This window comes from Mobula hypostoma, chromosome X1 (assembly GCF_963921235.1).
Source record: "Mobula hypostoma chromosome X1, sMobHyp1.1, whole genome shotgun sequence".
Taxonomy (NCBI): domain Eukaryota; kingdom Metazoa; phylum Chordata; class Chondrichthyes; order Myliobatiformes; family Myliobatidae; genus Mobula; species Mobula hypostoma.
In genome coordinates this window covers 64811491-64830978 of record NC_086128.1, presented here as the reverse complement: position 1 = coordinate 64830978, position 19488 = coordinate 64811491, and the positions used below count along the sequence as shown (strand labels likewise).

Here is a 19488-nt window from a genome sequence, read left to right as displayed (position 1 = left end):
CAGGAGCTGCCGCGGTGAGATTTAGCGGGTTAGCGTGAAGCTTTCTGCAGCAGCGCGATCCCAGCGTCCGCCGCAGGCGAGTTCCTTCCTGAGCACGTGAAGGTTTCCTCCGGGTGCCCAGGTTTCTTCCCGCAGTCCAAACACGTACTGCTAAGTAGGTTCACTGGTCACATGTGACTGGGCCCCGCGAGTAGCCCAGGGTTAAACTGGCGGGGGCTGCTGGATGGCGCGGATCGCGGGGCCGGAGAGGCCTGTTACGCGCAGTACATCTAAATAAAACTTTAAAAATCATTTATTTAATGAGCCATGCTGCCAAGCAGCCCCACAATCCCAATTTAACCCTCACCGAATCACGGGACGATCTACAACGAACAGTTAACCTACCTGCTACCTGGAGCTTAGGATAAACAATGGCGACCCCTTTGTTTACATCTTCGGAAGCAGCTCCATTTCCATCTTTAATATCTCTATTTCTCCACCTTTCAGGGTTCTTTTGAAGACCCCGATCTGGAGTTACACGCTGGCTTCGGTTCTTTGCGGGGATGAGAGCCGCTCCCGGGGCCTCACGGCCGGCTGCTCTTCGATATGCCGAAGACGCGGCCCGGAAGACTGGCTCGCCTTCCGGGTCCCGGGATTTCGCGGCCCTGGAGGTGGGTGGACTCGAGGTCGGTGACTCCGCAGGAAACCGGTGTGTCGTGGGAGACGGAAGATTGAAAGCAGCCAGCTGGCTGTGAGCCCGGAGACCCGAGCTCTTTGGGCACAAGAGCTCAGAAAAAGTGACACAACAGACTTTTACCATCGTAAATCAGCGGGTTGTTATGTCTCCCCTCTCGCTGTGAAATGGGACACCTCTTTTTCCCTTATTAAGGGGAGAGAGAGAGCCTGTGGTGTGTCGAATTACTGGGGGAACGAGTAGTTTTTGGAGTACTGCAACTCTGTGACTTTATTGATGCTTTGCTGCATGCTTGAGTGCTCTATGGGGGGGGCAGCTTTTTTTGCTGGTGGAGGAGGGGGATCGTTGCTTTGCTACTGTTTACACGCAGGAGGGAGGGTAGCTGGGGGTTCTAACATTAACAATCATTCACTCATTAGGGGTAGTCCTCTGTTTTCCTGGATGTTTGCGAAGAAAAAGTATTTCAGGATGTATATTGTATATTGTTCAGGATGCTGAGGATGTTCTACAAGAAGGGTCAGAGCCGTCTCTATTTCCTGAGGAGACTGAGGTGCTTTAACATCTGCCGGACGATGCTGAGGATGTTCTACGAGTCTGTGGTGGCCGGGGCAATCACGTTTGCTGTTGTGTGCTGAGGCAACAGGCTGAGGGTAGCAGACACCAACAGAATCAAAAAACTCATTGGTAAGGCCAGTGATGTTGTGGGGATGGAACTGGACTCTCTGACGGTGGTGTCTGAAAAGAGGATGCTGTCCAAGTTGCATGCCATCTTGGACAATGTCTCCCATCCACTACATAATGTACTGGGTGGGCACAGGAGTACATTCAGCCAGAGACTCATTCCACCGAGATGCAACACAGAGCGTCATAGGAAGTCATTCCTGCCTGTGGCCATCAAACTTTACAACTCCTCCCTTGGAGGGTCAGACACCTTGACCCAATAGGCTGGTCCTGGACTTATTTCCTGGCATAATTTACATTTTACTATTTAATTATTTATGGTTTTATTACTATTTAATTATTTATGGTGTAACTGTAACGAAAACCAATTTCCCCCCGGGATCAATAAAGTATGACTATGACTATGACTATGACTATACGTTGCTCTGACATTAAATGTACCTTTGAAACCATCTTCGGACCGTGGGAGGAGATCGGAGCACCCAGGGAACACCCAAGCAAGAGAATATTTATTGAAGGGCACCGGAATTGAATTTCGAACGCCAGAAGGGCACGTTTCCACACTCTCTCTCTTATATAAAAAAAATGACACTGGAACATGAGGTATTGTACTTCTATACAGTAACGTTTACACTGAGGTCAGGGACCCGGAGGTAACAGGGGCCCAGAGAAGCCTTCGGCCGATGGGCATTGACCGGTCTGGGTGTTGTCTGCCGGGATTCTCCAGACGATGGGAATTTGGGTTCGGAAGTCAATCCGACAGGGAAAGCCACGGGTTGATTCGAGGCGGTCTCAGGTGGGGGGGGGGGCTTCAGACTCAAGGAGGTCAAAGGTAACACTCACCGTAACATCTGGCTGACGGAGTCAAACAGGCAGTTGAGAACGGCCATCAGCATGAGCTGGAAAGACAGACAGACCGTGTTAGCGGATTAACTCCACGACGTCCACCGCACCCTCCCGCACCAGTCCTCCCGCAGCAGGGGGCATTGGGAGAATACTCCGCCCCAAGCGGGAGAAATCACACTGACCGACGAGCTGCCCGACCTCAGCAAGACTCAAAGGCCGCAGCTCGGGCGGGTGAAGCACCGGGCCAAACTGAAAAGGTCAGGGTGCGTTGGGGGTGGGGGGGGGCCGTAAGAGAAGGACGGGCCTGTGTTCAGCTCGCTGCTCGGCGAGCTTCACTTGTCTCTGCGCTGATCTGGGGCTGTGGCTTGTGACTAACGGGCTCTGGGACCGGCCGCTGGCTTTGTGCCTGCAGACTCCCTTTTGTGAACCTCAGTTCTGAATGCAATTCGCTGACTTTTACCGTTTGCACGGACTGTATTTTTTCCCCTTTCTCGCTCTCTCTCTGTGCGCATTGGGCATTTGAATGATTTTTTTTTTGTAAAAAAGTGGGTTTTCTCTGACCGCCAGAGAAAGCAGGATCTCCCAGTGGCCACACATTTTAATTCCACATCCCATTCCCATTCTGACATGTCTATCCACGGCCTCCTCTACTGTAAAGATGAAGCCACACTCAGATTGGAGGAACAACACCTGATATTCCGTCTGGGTAGCCTCCAACCTGATGGCATGAACATTGACTTCTCTAACTTCTGCTAATGCCCCACCTCCCCCTCGTACCCCATCCCTTATTTATATACACACATTCTTTCTCTCTCTCTCCTTTTTCTCCCTCTGTCCCTCTCACTATACCCCTTGCCCATCCTCTGGGTTTCCCCCCCCCACCTTGTCTTTCTCCCAAGGCCTCCTGTCCCATGACCCTCTCATATCCCTTTTGCCAATCACCTGCCCAGCTCTTGGCTCCATCCCTCCCCCTCCTGTCTTCTCCTATCATTTCGGATCTCCCCCTCCCCCTCCCACTTTCAAATCTCTTACTAGCTCTTCCTTCAGTTAGTCCTGACGAAGGGTCTCGGCCCGAAACGTCAACTGTACCCCTTCCTATAGATGCTGCCTGGCCTGCTGCGTTCACCAGCAACTTTTATGTGTGTGTTGCTTGAAATTCCAGCATCTGCAGATCTCCTTGTGTTTGCGTCCTATCGGCTTTCTTTGTTTTGTGGCTGCCAGTAAGGAGACGAATCTCAAGGTTCTGCGTACTGTGATGGTAAATGCGCTTTGAACTCAAAAGGGTATTCGTTAAACCTGACGCCCTCTTGATCTGTACCAACGTTCCTGCCGTCCCGGAAGTGACGGGATGAAATGGTCTGTAAGATGCACTCCAGACTCACTTCCCAGTATTTCTTTTTTAAAATTTGTTCATTTTGCCTTCTTTTTGAACACTGGTTGGTGATAATCTTTGCCCCTGTGTAGATTTTCCATCGATTCTACCACATTTTATTCCACTGTGAATGCCCGCAAGAACATGAATCACACGGCAGCGTGCAGTAACGTGTGTATGCTTCGATAATAAATTTAGCGTCCAACTTTTAAAGTTTGCCCCTGTAACTCTGTACCAGTGATTCTATTGTATTCATTGATTCTTATTGCATTTTATTCTACTGTCAATGCCCGCAAGAAAATGAATCTCAGGGTAGTGTGTGCGGTGACGTGCACGTACGTCGAGAATAAATTTAACTTCTGAACTTCTTCGCCGTGACGGCAATAAAATCGCGACACACCAGCCCGCTGCGAGCACGTCGGGAGTGGGGTCCCTGCGGGAGACCCGCTCCTGGGCCCATCTCTCCCCCCCCCCACAGCTACACACCCACCCACCTGTCCCAGCCCCCACATGCACTGTCACTGTTGTGTTTTCCGAGGCCCTGCCGTTACCTAGACGCACTGCTCGTGCAACGAGTCACTCCAACACTTCATCCCTTCCCGTCGGAGTCACCTTACCTTCAGAGACTCCCGCGCCTGGCCTCACTTTGAGTACACACAGTCCATCTGTCTGTATATAAGCCTATCTAGTGACCAGCTCTATCACCGTCTGGTACGGGAATTGCAAGGCATCCGACCGCAAGTCCCTACAAGGGATTGTGAGGGCTGCTGAGAGAATCGTCGGGGTCTTTCTTCCACCCGTCTGACATATTTATCAGGAGCGCTGCGTACACAGGGCCCTTAGCACGGTCAATAATCCCTCCCGTCTGCCCAGCAATATCTTTGACACCCCCAGCCAAGCATCAGGCAGGAGGTACTGTAGCATTAGGACAAGAACTGGTAGGATGGGAAACAGCTTCTTCCCCCCAGGCCATGAGATACTGAACTCCCTGTCACCACCCAGGTCTCATCACGGATAAAGCGCCTGTGGCTTTATACTGTTTACTTGTGTCATAAATGCACTTTATCATTTGCTAATTTATTTTTGGTAATACTACTTTTAAGTATTGTGTGTGTGTGTGTGTGTTATATGTACTGTGTTGTGCAACTCGGTCTGGAGGAATGTTGTTTCGTTTGGCGGTATACGTGTGTACGACTGAATGATGATAAACTGGACCTTGAACACGACCGCACTCAAACAGTTACTTCTTCCATTGCATTTTACAGGATGGCGTTTAGATTTCTATTTCAGCTCAAAGCACAGTTATTATCAGATATGTACACTTTGTACAACCTTGGGATTCCTTTACTTCAGGAAAGATTCTAGCAGTGGCTGATTGGCAGGAAGCAATGAGTGGGAATAAAAGAAGCCTTTCCTGGTTGGCTGCTGGTGACTAGTGGCGTTGCGGAGGGGTCTGTGTTAGGACTGATTATTTTATGTTCTATGTCAGTGACTTGGAGAACAGAACTGATGGCTTTGTGGCAAAGTTTGCGGATGATATGAAGATAGGTGGAGGGGCAGGTAGTGTTGAGGACGTAGAGAGGCCTCAGAAGGATTTAGACAGATTAGGAGGATGGGCAAAGAAATGGCAGATGGAATACAGTATTGGGAAGTGTGTTGTCATGCACTTTGGTCGAAGGAATGAAAGTGTTGACTGTTTTTTTTTAAATGGAGAGAAAATACAAAAATCTGAGGCACGAAGGGACTTGGGAGATCTTGTGCAGGATTTCCTCGAGGTTAATATGCAGATTGAGTCTGTGGTGAGGAAGGCAAATGCAATGTTAGTATTCATTTCAAGAGGACTAGAATATAAAAGCAAGGATGTAATGTTGAGACTTTATAAGGCACTGGTGAGGCCTCGCTTGGAGTACTGTGAACAAGTTTGGGCCCCTTATCAGATTCAGTGCTGAAACTGGAGAGGGTTCAAAGGAGGTTCAGGAAAATGAGTCCAGGATTGAACAGCTTATCATATGACGAGCATTTGATGGCTCTGGGCCTGTACTCACTGGAATTCAGAAGACTGAGGGGTGACCTTAGTGAAACCTATCGAATGGTGAAAGGCCTCGATAGAGTGGATGTGGAGAGGATGTTTCCTATGGTGGGAGAGTCTAAGACCAGAGGACACAGCCTCAGAATAGAGAGGTTTCCTTTTATAACAGTGATGAGGAGGAATTTCTTTAGCAAGAGAGTGGAGAATCTGTGGAATTCTTTGCTGTGGAAGCCAAGTCTTTATGTGTATTAAAGGCAAAGGTTGAAAGATTCTTGGTTTGTCAGGGCATGAAGGGATGGGGGGGGGCGGGGAAGACAGGAGATTGGGGCTGAGAGGAAAATTGGATCAGCCATGATGAGATGGCGGAGCAGACTCGACGGGCCAAATGGCCTAATTCTGCTCTTTGGTCTCTCAGTTTGAGATGGAGGACGGTGGACGGAGAAGACTGAGATCAGATCCAGACGATTCTGCTGTTGTAACTGAGAACCACCTGCCTGGCATAACTCCCCGATAGCCAAAGAGTTTAATCCCCATTCCGCCATGTCGGCCTCTTGTGCCAAAACGAGGCCAGTTCTCGGGGGGAGGAGCAACACCCCGTATTCTGTGTGGGTAGCCTCCAACCTGTTGGCACGAAAATCGATTTCTCCTTCTGATGAATAAATCCCACCCCCCCAATCCCCACCTCCTCACCTGCCTCTCCCTCCTTCCCTTTCTCCCACGGTCCGCTCTCCCCTCCCATCAGATTATTTCTTCTCCAGCCCCCCTGACCTTTCCCACCCACCTGGCTTCACCCGTCACCTTCCAGCGAGCCTCTTTCCCTCTACCGCACCCCCCACCACCATCACCACCACCGCTTCCCCCTTTCCTTCTCAGCCCTGCAGATGGCTCAGAACGTCGACCGCTCACTCTTTTTCCCGGATTCCTCCAGCGTCTCAAGTGCGCAGCTCTGAATCGCCCTTCATCTGGAACCTTTACCCAACCCCCCTCACGCCCCCCCCACTCCTGGCCTCAAGTTGGGCCCTTGAAGACAGAAACAGGTGAATTTATTATGGGGAACAAGGAAATGGCAGACAAGTTGAACAGGTGCTTTCGATCTGTCTTCACTAGGGAAGACACAAACAATCTCCCAGATATAATAGTGGCTGGAGGACCTAGGGTAACAGAGGAACTGAAGGAAATTCACATTAGGCAGAAAATGGTGTTGGATAGACTGTTGGGTCTGAAGGTTGATAAATCCCCAGGGCCTGATAGTCTGCACTCCAGGGTACTTAAGGAGGTGGCTCTAGAAATCGTGGACGCATTGGTAATCATTTTCCAATGTTCTATAGATTCAGGATCAGTTCCTGAGGACTGGAGGGTAGCTAATGTTATCCCACTTTTTAAGAAAGGAAGGAGAGAGAAAACAGGGAATTATAGACCAAACAACAGGAATTCTGCAGATGCCAGAAATTCAAGCAACACACATCAAAGTTGCTGGTGAACGCAGCAGGCCAGGCAGCAGCTCTAGGAAGAGGTACAGTCGACGTTTCAGGCCGAGACCCTTCGTCAGGACTAACTGAAGGAAGAGTGAGTAAGGGATTTGAAAGTGGGAGGGGGAGGGGGAGATCCGAAATGATAGGAGAAGACAGGAGGGGGAGGGATGGAGCCAAGAGCTGGACAGGTGATTGGCAAAAGGGATACGAGAGGATCATGGGACAGGAGGCCCAGGGAGAAAGACAAGGCCGGGGGGAAACCCAGAGGGTGGGCAAGGGGTATAGTCAGAGGGACAGAGGGGGAAAAAGGAGAGAGAGAGAAAGAATGTGTGTATATAAATAAATAACGGATGGGGTACGAGGAGGAGGTGGGGCATTAGCGGAAGTTAGAGAAGTCGATGTTCATGCCATCAGGTTGGAGGCTACCCAGACGGAATATAAGGTGTTGTTCCTCCAACCTGAGTGTGGCTTCATCTTGACAGTAGAGGAGGCCGTGAATAGACATGTCAGAATGGGAATGGGATGTGGAATTAAAATGTGTAGCCTCTGGGAGATCCTGCTTTCTCTGGCGGACAGAGCGCAGGTGTTCAGCAAAGCGGTCTCCCAGTCTGCGTCGGGTCTCGCCAATATATAAAAGGCCACGTTTGCTCCCTGCGCGACTCCCTTGTCCATTCGTCCCCCCCATCCCTCCCCACTGATCTCCCTCCTGGCACTTATCCTTGTAAGCAGAACAAATGCTACACATGCCCTTACACTTCCTCCCTCACCACCATTCAGGGCCCCAAACAGTCCTTCCAGGTGAGGCAACACTTCACCTGTGAGTTGGCTGGGGTGATATACTGCATCCGCGATGTGGCCTTTTATATATTGGCGAGACCCGACGCAGACTGGGAGATCGTTTTGCTGAACATCTACGCTCTGTCCACCAGAGATAGCAGGATATGCCAGTGGCCACACATTTTAATTCCACATCCCATTCCCATTCTGACATGTCTATCCACGGCCTCCTCTACTGTAAAGATGAAGCCACACTCAGGTTGGAGGAACAACACCTTATATTCTGTCTGGGTAGCCTCCAACCTGATGGCATGAACATCGACTTCTCTAACTTCCGCTAATGCCCCACCTCCCCCTCGTACCCCATCCGTTATTTATTTATATACACACATTCTTTCTCTTTCTCTCTCCTTTTTCTCCCTCTGTCCCTCTGACTATACCCCTTGCCCATCCTCTGGGTTCCCTCCCCCTTTTCCTTCTCCCCGGACCTCCTGTCCCATGATCCCCTCGTATCCCTTTTGCCAATCACCTGTCCAGCTCTTGGCTCTATCCCTCCCCCTCCTGTCTTCTCCTATCATTCTGGATCTCCCCCTCTCCCTCCCACTTTCAAATCTCTTACTAGCTCTTCCTTCAGTTAGTCCTGATGAAGGGTCTCGGCCCGAAACATCGACTGCACCTCTTCCTAGAGATGCTGCCTGGCCTGCTGCTTTCACCAGCAACTTTGATGTGTGTTGCTTGAATTTCCAGCATCTGCAGAATTCCTGTTGATTTGGACAGGTTGGGTGAGTGGGCAGATGTACGGCAGATGCAGCTTAATGTGGATAAATGTGAGGTTATCCACTTTGGTGTTAAGAACAGGAAGGCAGATTACTATCTGAATGGTGTCAATTTAGGAGAAGGGGAAGTACAACGAGATCTAGGTGCCCTTGTTCATCAGTCACTGAAAGTAAGCATGCAGGTACAGCAGGCAGTGAAGAAAGCTAATGGCATGTTGGCCTTCATAACAAGGGGAGTTGAGTATAGGAGCAAAGAGGTCCTTCTGCAGTTGTACAGGGCCCTGGTGGGACCACACCTGAAGTATTGTGTACAGTTTTGGTCTCCAAATTTGAGGAAGGACATTCTTACTATTGAGGGAGTGCAGCGCAGGTTCACGAGGTTAATTCCTGGGATGGCGGGACTATTGTATGCTGAACGATTGGAGCGACTGGGGTTGTATACACTGGAATTTAGAAGGATGAGAGGGGATCTGATTGAAACATATAGATTATTAAGGGATTGGACACGCTAGAGGCAGGAAACATGTTCCGATGTTGGGGGAGTCCAGAACCAGAGGCCACAGTTTGAGAATAAGGGGTAGACAATTTAGAACGGAATTGAGGAAAAACTTTTTCACACAGAGGGTTATGGTTCTGTGGAATGCTCTGCCTCAGAAGGCAGTGGAGGCCGATTCTCTGGATGCTTTCAAGAAAGAGTTAGATAGAGCTCTTAAAGAGAGCGGTGTGAAGGGATATGGGGAGAAGGCAGGAACTGGATACTGATTGTGGATGATCAGCCATGATCACAGTGAATGGTGGTGCTGGCTCGAAGGGCCGAATGGTCTGCTCCTGCACCTATTTTCTATTGTCCCACCGCCACGGGTGACCCTACCAGGAGCCAGGGTCCAGCCAGCATTGCTCTCAGGATCCCAGAAGTGCACACGGCACTCCACCGTGATGAGGTGACGACCCTCAGAGAAGCCGACCAAATTGCCACGACCACATCACTCTGTGCTGTCACTGTTACTCAGCAAGGGAGGGGGAAAATTCTGTACATCAAAGGTCTTTCCCCTTCTCACTCAACTCATTCACATGCTGGGGGGGTGGTGGGGTTGCAAAAAGTTCAAGTACAAATTCAAAGTCCACCTTCTTTCAACCGTGGCCATGTATACCGTCAAATGAAACAACGTCCCCCTGGACCAAGGTGCACGACACAGTACATATAACACACACACACAACACATAAAGTGTACTGTCAAACGAAACAACGTTCCTACGGACCAAAGTGCACAAATCTTTTTTTTATTTTTTTTATTTAGGCATCCACTAGTCTCGTGAGACCATGGATTTGCGCCTTGGAAAGTTTCCAGGGCGCAGGCCTGGGCAAGGTTGTATGGAAGACCGGCAGTTGCCCATGCTGCAAGTCTCCCCTCTCCACGACACCGATGTTGTCCAAGGGAAGGGCATTAGGACCCATACAGCTTGGCACCGGTGTCGTCGCAGAGCACTGTGTGGTTAAGTGCCTTGCTCAAGGACACAACACGCTGCCTCGGCTGGGGCTCGAACTAGCGACCTTCAGATCACTAGACGAATGCATTAACCACTTGGGCCACGTGCCAACAAGTGCACATCACAGAACATATAACACACACACACACATAAAGTATACAGTCAAATGAAACAATGTTCCTCTGGACCAAGGTGCACGACACAGTACATATAACACACACACACACACACACATAAAGTATACTGTCAAATGAAACAACGTTCCCCTGGACCAAGGTGCACGACACAGTACATATAACACACACACACACACACATAAAGTATACTGTCAAATGAAACAATGTTCCTCAGGACCAAGGTGCACAACAGAGTACATATAACACACACACACACGCACACACACACACACATACACACAAAGTGATATTACCACAAATAAATTAATAAATATTAAGGTGCATTCACGACACAAGTAAACAGTATACAGCTACAGGCGCTTCATCCGTGATGAGACCTGGGTGGTGACAGGGAGTTCAGTATCTCACGTCCTGGGGGGAAGAAGCTGTTTCCCATCCTAAAAGTTCTTGTCCTAATGCTACAGTACCTCCTGCCTGATGCTGCGGGGGGGGTCAAAGAGATTGCTGGACGAGTGGGAAGGATTACTGACCATGCTAAGGGCCCCGCGTAAGCAGCGCTCCTGCTAAGTATCTCGGTCCTGTGGAAGAGAGACCCCAATGATCTCATGGGGGAATTGAGAGTTATGGGGGAAAGGCAGACAGGTGGGGATGAGTCCATGGCCAGATCAGCCATGATCTTATTGAACGGCAGAGCAGGCTTGACTCCTGCCCGTTTCTTATGTTCTCCCAGCAGTCCTCCGCAGAGTCTCGCGGTCAGATGCCTTGGAACGTGTCTGGGGGCCCAGCCAGTGTCTCCCCTGATTTCTGAAACCCAGGAGACATGCCTGAACAATGTTCCTCTGCTGTCTGCGTGGGTGTGAGTGGCCCTCTCTGCACTTGCTGTGGCTTTGAGCGTCCCAGAACGGCCTGCGACCATTACCTCATTTTCATGGGGGCTCCCTACGATGTAGAAGTACAGGTCAACAGAACTTTTGTAGATGATGGTCAGACCCTCCAGGAACGCAATTTCGCCTGTTTACGGTCAAAGGAGAGGAAGTATTAGAACTCGCGTCAAATAAAAGCCACCCACGACAAGCTTCAGTCGATGCACTGTGTAGACCAACCTGACTGGTGGTGTCATGGCCTGCTCCGAAAACACCAATGCCCAGGAACTGAAAAACTACAGACCGACAGCCCAGACCATCACAGGAAAAGCCCTCCCCACCGTTGAGCACATCTACATGAAATGTTGTCACAGGAAAGCAGCATCCATCGTCAGGGACCCCCAGTACTCAAGTCATGCTGTCTTCTCACTACTGCCATCGGGAAGAAGGTACAGGAGCCTCAGGACCCACAGCACCAGGTTCAGGAACAGTTATTACCCCTCAACCATCAGGAAGGAGGTACTGGAGCCTCAGGACCCACAGCACCAGGTTCAGGAACAGTTACTACCCCTCAACCATCAGGAAGGAGGTACAGGAGCCTCAGGACCCACACCACCAGGTTCAGGAACAGTTACTACCCCTCAACCATCAGAAAGGAGGTACAGGAGCCTCAGGACCCACAGCACCAGGTTCAGGAACAGTTACTACCCCTCAACCATCAGGAAGGAGATACAGGAGCCTCAGGACCCACACGACCAGGTTCAGGAACAGTTATTAGCCCTCAACCATCAGGAAGGAGGTACAGGAGCCTCAGGACCCATCACCACTTGGCTGCCCTCTTACTTCCCCTCTCTTCCCCTGCCCGTCACCTCCCTTGGGTGCCCCTTCTCCCTTCCCTTTCTCCCATGGCCCACCCTCCTCTCCTATCAGATTCCTTCTTCTTCAGCCTTTTCCACCCATCACCTCCCAGCTTCTTACTTCATCCCTTCCCTCGTCCCCCCACCTGGTCTCGCCTATCACCCTCCAGTTTGGCCTCCCTCCCCTCCCCCCCCCCACAACCTTCTTATTCCGGCACCTTCCCCCTTCCTCTCCAGTCCTGACGAAGGTCCTCGGCCCGGAACGCCGGCTCTCTATTCGGCTCCATGGATGCTGCCCGACCTGGCCTTCTGTGAGCGCGCATGATGCTTTGACTCCTGTTCCACAGCTCCCCCCACTCCCCCCCGTATTCCTCCGCAGCATTCTCCAGCGAATCCAGCCCCCTCCACCCAACAAAGGTTCAAAGGAGGGCTCGAAACAGCAGTTCTTAATTGCCACTTAGTTAGAACCTAACCCTTTGATTGGTCTTTTTGGCCAACTCAGGTGAAGTTGACGTGTATTTGAGTCCGACTAAAGCCTGATTTATACTTCTGCGTCAACGTGTCGCCGTAAGTACCGCGTCACCGCAAATCCTACGCAAAGCCGACACGGAACCCTACGCGAGAGCTGCGTTGCTGCGACGTGCGCCTCTCCCAAAATGTAATCGCGCGTTGTGGCAACGCAGACCGTGAGAACTGTGGTTGGTCCTTTTGGTAGCATCGCATTTCCTCCTAAGCTGCAATAGCTTCCCACTGGGCGACTGAAGGCCAGGGAAGGAACTCTGACTGCAACGCTTTCCATAAAGCTTTACAGACCTCCGAAATTATGGAGGACACGTTTCACTTTTACAAAAAAAGACACTCGCTTCTTGTTTACCCCGAGAAAGACTGCCATGACCACGGAGCCTTGCGCGGGCAGGTGTGTGCGCGAATTGCAGAGCGACGCAGACACACCAACGCACGAGTATAAATACTCCCAACGCGCATAAGTCACTCGCGTAGGTTACGGCGTCCAGTTAACGCAGAAGTATAAATCAGGCTTAAACGTCGAACAGTATCTTTTGCCTCTCTTTTGGCTAGAAGTTCAGTTCTTCTTAGGTGGAGAGATGTTGCCCCACCCACTCACGCTCAGTGGCTCAGAAACAGTATGTCCTGCTTAGACCTTGAAAAGATTCATTATTCACTTCCTAATTCGGGCATAAAGTCCTATAAGGCATGGGGACCTTTTCTTGAATATTTTCATAATTCCTCTTTAGATTAAAGGTTTATCCGCCCTTTTTTTCCAGTATTTTATACCCTTACTTCCAACTTTTTCTGGTTAAGTTTTTTTCATGTGAAATATATTACCGTTTAGGTCGTAGGCAATTTCATTTTTTTAAAATATATATTTACAGCTCTGTGGTGACAAAAGCTCTCTTTAACTTTTCTCTACGTTGCTTGGAGTTGCGTAGTGGGAGGGTGGGGTGGAAACTAACTCTAGATGATTTTATTTTTGGTGCTTTTGCTTTATTGTTATGAACTGTATGTCAGTCATGTTTGTTTTTCACTGTATAAATCTCTTTTTTGCCGGTGGGTTTTTTGTGTTGTATTGTAGAAGCTCATAAATTAATTTTAAAAAAAAACAGCAATTCCCTGAAAAAAAAAACAGAGGGTATGGGGTGTGGGACTCGCTGTCTGTGGATGTGTGCTTGAAAAGCAGTGACCAGCAGAGCAACAGGTCCCCGGGGAGAGGGGAGAGACAACACCCCGCTTCCCACCCTGATATCCACTTCATTGCCTTCCCGGAAAGGCATAGGGTGCAGTAGAAAGCAGCTTCAAGTTCCTGGATGTGAAGAGCAACCCTGGGCCCAACATATTGATCGAAATACGAAGACAGCACACTAGTGGCTACGTTTCATGCAACAGCAGTAAAACAAACCCGCTTCCTCCCTCCTACCCGCACACCGCAGGCCTCGAACCCACAGGGCAGGCCTCCACAGGCCTCCAACCCACAGGGCAGGCCTCCACAGGCCTCCAACCCACAGGGCAGGCCTCCACAGGCCTCCAACCCACAGGGCAGGCCTCCACAGGCCTCCAACCCACAGGGCAGGCCTCCACAGGCCTCCAACCCACAGGGCAGGCCTCCACAGGCCTCCAACCCACAGGACAGGCCTCCACAGGCCTCCAACCCACAGGGCAGGTCTCCACAGGCCTCCAACCCACAGGGCAGGCCTCCACAGGCCTCCAACCCACAGGGCAGGTCTCCACAGGCCTCCAACCCACAGGGCAGGCCTCCACAGGCCTCCAACCCACAGGGCAGGCCTCCACAGGCCTCCAACCCACAGGGCAGGCCTCCACAGGCCTCCAACCCACAGGACAGGCCTCCACAGGCCTCCAACCCACAGGGCAGGTCTCCACAGGCCTCCAACCCACAGGACAGGCCTCCACAGGCCTCCAACCCACAGGGCAGGTCTCCACAGGCCTCCAACCCACAGGACAGGCCTCCACAGGCCTCCAACCCACAGGGCAGGTCTCCACAGGCCTCCAACCCACAGGGCAGGCCCCCCCCCCCCCAGAGCTCCAACCCACAGGGCAGGCCGCCCCCGGAGCTCCAACCCACAGGGCAGGCCGCCCCCGGAGCTCCAACCCACAGGGCAGGCCTCCACAGGCCTCCAACCCACAGGGCAGGCCTCCACAGGCCTCCAACCCACAGGGCAGGCCTCCACAGGCCTCCAACCCACAGGGCAGGCCTCCACAGGCCTCCAACCCACAGGGCAGGTCTCCACAGGCCTCCAACCCACAGGGCAGGCCGCCCCCAGAGCTCCAACCCACAGGGCAGGCCTCCACAGGCCTCCAACCCACAGGGCAGGCCGCCCCCGGAGCTCCAACCCACAGGGCAGGCCGCCCCCGGAGCTCCAACCCACAGGGCAGGCCTCCAACCCACAGGGCAGGCCTCCACAGGCCTCCAACCCACAGGGCAGGTCTCCACAGGCCTCCAACCCACAGGGCAGGCCGCCCCCAGAGCTCCAACCCACAGGGCAGGTCTCCACAGGCCTCCAACCCACAGGGCAGGCCCCCCCCCCCCGAGCTCCAACCCACAGGGCAGGTCTCCACAGGCCTCCAACCCACAGGGCAGGCCGCCCCCGGAGCTCCAACCCACAGGGCAGGTCTCCACAGGCCTCAAGCCCACAGGGCAGGCCTCCACAGGCCTCCAACCCACAGGGCAGGCCTCCACAGGCCTCCAACCCACAGGACAGGCCTCCAACCCACAGGGCAGGCCGCCCCCGGAGCTCCAACCCACAGGGCAGGCCGCCCCCAGAGCTCCAACCCACAGGGCAGGCCGCCCCCGGAGCTCCAACCCACAGGGCAGGCTGCCCCCGGAGCTCCAACCCACAGGGCAGGCCTCCACAGGCCTCCAACCCACAGGGCAGGCCTCCACAGGCCTCCAACCCACAGGGCAGGCCTCCACAGGCCTCCAACCCACAGGGCAGGCCACCCCCACAGCTCCAACCCACAGGGCAGGCCTCAAATCCACAGGATAGGCCGCCCCCAGGGTTCCAGCCTCATAGACTCAGGGCTTCTGCCCTCGGGCCTCAACTTCCGGGTTAGCTGACTTTGGCCTTCGACATTAAGGCTTCGATCTCTGGTCTCAACTGCAGAACTCGCCAATGTTGGGAACCTCCCCCCCCCTCCCAAAACTCCAGGCCTTGAACACTGGACAGGCTGAACTGCTGAACTAGGAGGGCCACTGGCCCTTGTGCCTCCTGCCCGCAAGAACCTCCTATCCCAGGACCGGCCAATCTGAGGGGAACTCTCCCGGGTGGTGGTGTGGGGGGGTGGGGAGGTGGGGGTCACCAGCCCACATACTTGCTTGTGTTGGAAGTTCAAAGGAAACTTATTATCAAAGTACATTATCTGTCACCGTATACAACCCTGAAATTCATTTTCTTGCAGCATTGACAGCAAGTTCAAACAAGCAAAAATGGTAATAAACAAATTAGCAACAAATATTGAGAACATGAGATGAAGAGTCCTTGAAAGTCAGTCCATTGGTTGTGGGAACGTATCAAAGATGGGGCGAGTGAAGTTATCCCCTCTGGTTCAGGAGCCTATTGGTTGAGGGGTAATAACTGTCCCTGAACCTGGTGGTGTGGGTCCTGAGGCTCCTGTACCTCCTTCCTGATGGTTGAGGGGTAATAACTGTTCCTGAACCTGGTGGTGTGGGTCCTGAGGCTCCTGTACCTCCTTCCTGATGGCTGAGGGGGTAATTACTGTCCCTGAACCTGGTGGTCTGGGACCTGAGGCTCCTGTACCTCCTTCCTGATGAGAAGACAGCATGTCCTGGGTGGTGGGGGTCCTGATGATGGATGCTGCTTTCCTGCGACAGTGTTTCATGTCGATGTGCGCAATAGTGGGGAGGGCTTTACCCGTGACGGACCGGGCCAAATTCAAGGGCACTGGAGTTCCCACACCAGGCTGTGATGCAGCCAGTCAATACACTCTCCACCACAAACGTATAGAAGTTTGTCAAAGTTCTCGATGTCGTGCTGAACCTTCACAAACTCCTCAGGAAATGGGGAGGGGAGTTCATTGCCCTGCCCACAGGTGGAGTGGAGAAACACAGAGGCTGGAAACACTTGGGTTCTTTACCCAGGAGCATTGGAGGCCGAGGGGAGATCTGATAGAGGTTTACAAGATTAGGAGAGGCATAGACAGAGCGGACAGGGAGTTTCTCAGGGTTGAAATGTCTAATACCGAACGGCAGGCATTGACGGTGAGAGGGGGTAGGTTCAAGGGGTAAGTTTTTTGCTCAGAGAGTTGTGGATGCCTGGAATGTGCACAGGCAAATACGTTGGAGATCTTTAAGAGACATTTGGACGTGAGGAAGATGGAGGGATATGGACATGGTGTAGGCAGGAGGGATTAGTGTTTGGGTATCTTTGATTTGCTTTCCAGCCGGGTCAGCACAACAAATGGCCTGCCCCCCGTGCCATACTGTCCTGTAATCCCCATTATCCGCAAGAAAAGGTGGGTCACACTCACTGTCATTCTTGTGCGTCTTGGTGAAGATGCTCTTTTCGAAGCTCCTCTGCTCCTTCGTAGAGGGATAGGTGTCGTCGTAGTACTGAGGAGAGAGGTGCAAGAGAGGAGGATCAGCCGCACAGGACCGGGTCAACCCCCTCCGACGCAGCTGCGGAAATAAAATCCCAGCGACCCACCAGGTGAGCCCCAGCCTGACCGCGGGACAATTTACCACGACCAATTAACCTACCGACTGGCCGGTCTTCGGACTGTGGGAGGAAACCAGGGCACCCGGAGGAAACCCGTGCGGTCACGGCGGGGGGGAGAACGTACGAACCCCTGGCGGGCGGCGGCGGGAACTGAGCCCGTGCCGCGCTGGCGTTGGAAAGAGATGTGCTGACCACTGCATCACCATTCAACAACGAGTCCATAAGATGCAGGAGCAGCATTAGGCCGTTCGGCCCGTCGAGTCTGCTCTCCCATTTCATCGTGGCTGATCCATTTCCCCCCCTCAGCCCCCAATCTCCAGCCCTCACCCCTCGTATCCCTTCAAAGGGCTCATTACAGGCCCTTTGGCCCACAATGTCATGCCGTGTAACCTACTCTAGAAACTGCCTACAATTTCCCTACCGCATAGCCCTCTGTTTTTCTAAGCTCCTATCTAAGAGTCTCTTAAAAGACCGTATTGTAATCTGCCTCTAGCACCATTGCTGGCAGTGCATTCCACGCACCCACCACACTCTGTGTGCGAAAAACTTTCTCCCTTGTACCTATTTCCAAACACCTTAAACCTGTGCCCCCTCGTGCTAGCCATTTCAGCCCTGGGGGAAAAAGCCTCTGACTATCCACATGATCAATGCCTCTCATCATCTTGTACACCTCTATCAGGTCACCTCTCATCCTCCCGTCGCTCCCAAGGAGAAAAGGCTGAGTTCACTCAACCTATTCTCATAAGGCCCCCTCCCTATCCAAGCGACATCCTTGTAAATCTCCTCTGCACGCTCTTTCGATAGAATCCACTGACTAATCAAGAATCTGTCTTAAGTACACCCGATGACTGGGCCTCCATAGCCGTTTGGGGCAATGAATTCCACAGATTCAACACCCTTTGACTATAGAAATTACTCCACCTCTCCGTTCTAAAAGGACGGCCCTCTACTCTGAGGCTGTGTCCATATAACCATTACAGCACGGAAACAGGCCATCTCAGCCCTTCTAGTCCGTGCCGAACTCTTACTCTCACCTAGTCCCACTGACCTGCACTCAGCCCATAACCCTCCATTCCTTTCCTGTCCATATAACTGTCCAATTTAACTTTAAACGACAACATCGAACCTGTCTCAACCACTTCTGCTGGAAGCTCGTTCCACACAGCCACCACTCTCTGAGTAAAGAAGTTCCCCCTCATGTTACCCCTAAACTTTTGCACTCATGTTCTTGTTTGAATCTCCCCCACTCTCAATGGAAAAACCCTATCCATGTCAAAAAGTCGAAGTCCTCTGGTCTTAGACACCCCCCCCCACCACAGGAAACATCCTCCCCACCTCCACTCCGTCGAGGCCTTTCAACATCTGATGGGTTTCAATGAGGTCACCCCCTCATCCCTTCTGAATTCCCGTGAGGACAGGCCCGGAGCCAAGGGGTCATGACGACTTTCTCCAGTTCGTGTGAAGCTGGGGTCAGTGAAGCCTTCATTCTCCACTGGGATGGGAGGAGTGGGCTGGCAGGCTCCCCAAGCGAGCAGAGTTCTCTGCTCACCGGGTCTGACCTCTCAACTTCACCCTGGGAGAAAGTACTAGGAGTGATTGATAAGTGCGTGGCCCAAGGTGGATGGAGTCCATTTTAGAAAAACCTAGCACATTTATCCTTCCTACATTTACACACTAAAGCCTGATTTATACTTCTGCGTCGCCACAAACACTACGCAGAGCCGACGCAGATCCCTATGCCAGAGCCTGACGCGCACCTCTCCTAAAATGTAACTACATGTCACGGCAACGCAGAATGCAACAACTGTGATTGGTCCGCTTGGTAGCATCGCATTTCCTCCGACGCTGCAATAGCCTCCCATTGGGCGACTGAAGGGCAGGGAAGGAACTCTGGCTGCAACGCTTTCCATAAAGCTTTACAGACCTCCGAAATTATGGAGGACACATTTCGCTTTTACGACAACAGACGCTCGCTTTGAACTTGTTTACTCCGAGAAAGACTACCATGACCATGAAGCCTTGCAAGGGCAGGTGTGTGCGCATGTGTGACGTGCCCAAATCGCAGAGCGACGCAGACACACCAACGCACAAGTATAAATGCTCACAACACGCGCAGGCCCCTTGCGTAGGGTACGGCGTCGAGTTGACGCAGAAGTATAAATCAGGCTTTAGTCCAGCGGTTGTGGAGCATACGGATCCCTTCTTTGTAGAAGACGGCGCCTTGGACCTCCAGAAAGTGGTCCACAGCAGGGGTGATTGATAAGTTTGTGGCCTAAGGTAGAAGGCGATTAGTTATTAACTTCAAACTTT

The 19488-nt window shown here is 52.1% G+C and overlaps 1 protein-coding gene across 3 annotated transcripts in view; it reads right to left on the bottom strand.

Annotated features, from left to right (window-relative positions):
- LOC134340539 (coatomer subunit zeta-1-like) overlaps nt 1–19488 on the bottom strand; it is a 106131-nt gene that overhangs the window by 58261 nt on the left and 28382 nt on the right. For all 3 annotated transcript variants that reach the window (XR_010016578.1, XM_063037900.1, XM_063037898.1), the window contains exons 3-5: nt 16991–17072; nt 11171–11262; nt 2198–2253 (exon numbers count right to left, since the gene is read on the bottom strand). Coding sequence is in view for 2 of the 3 variants with exons in the window: in XM_063037900.1 (XP_062893970.1) it covers nt 2198–2253; nt 11171–11262; nt 16991–17072 (230 nt within the window). In the remaining variant the exon portion in view is untranslated. The remainder of the gene's footprint in view (nt 1–2197; nt 2254–11170; nt 11263–16990; nt 17073–19488) is intronic.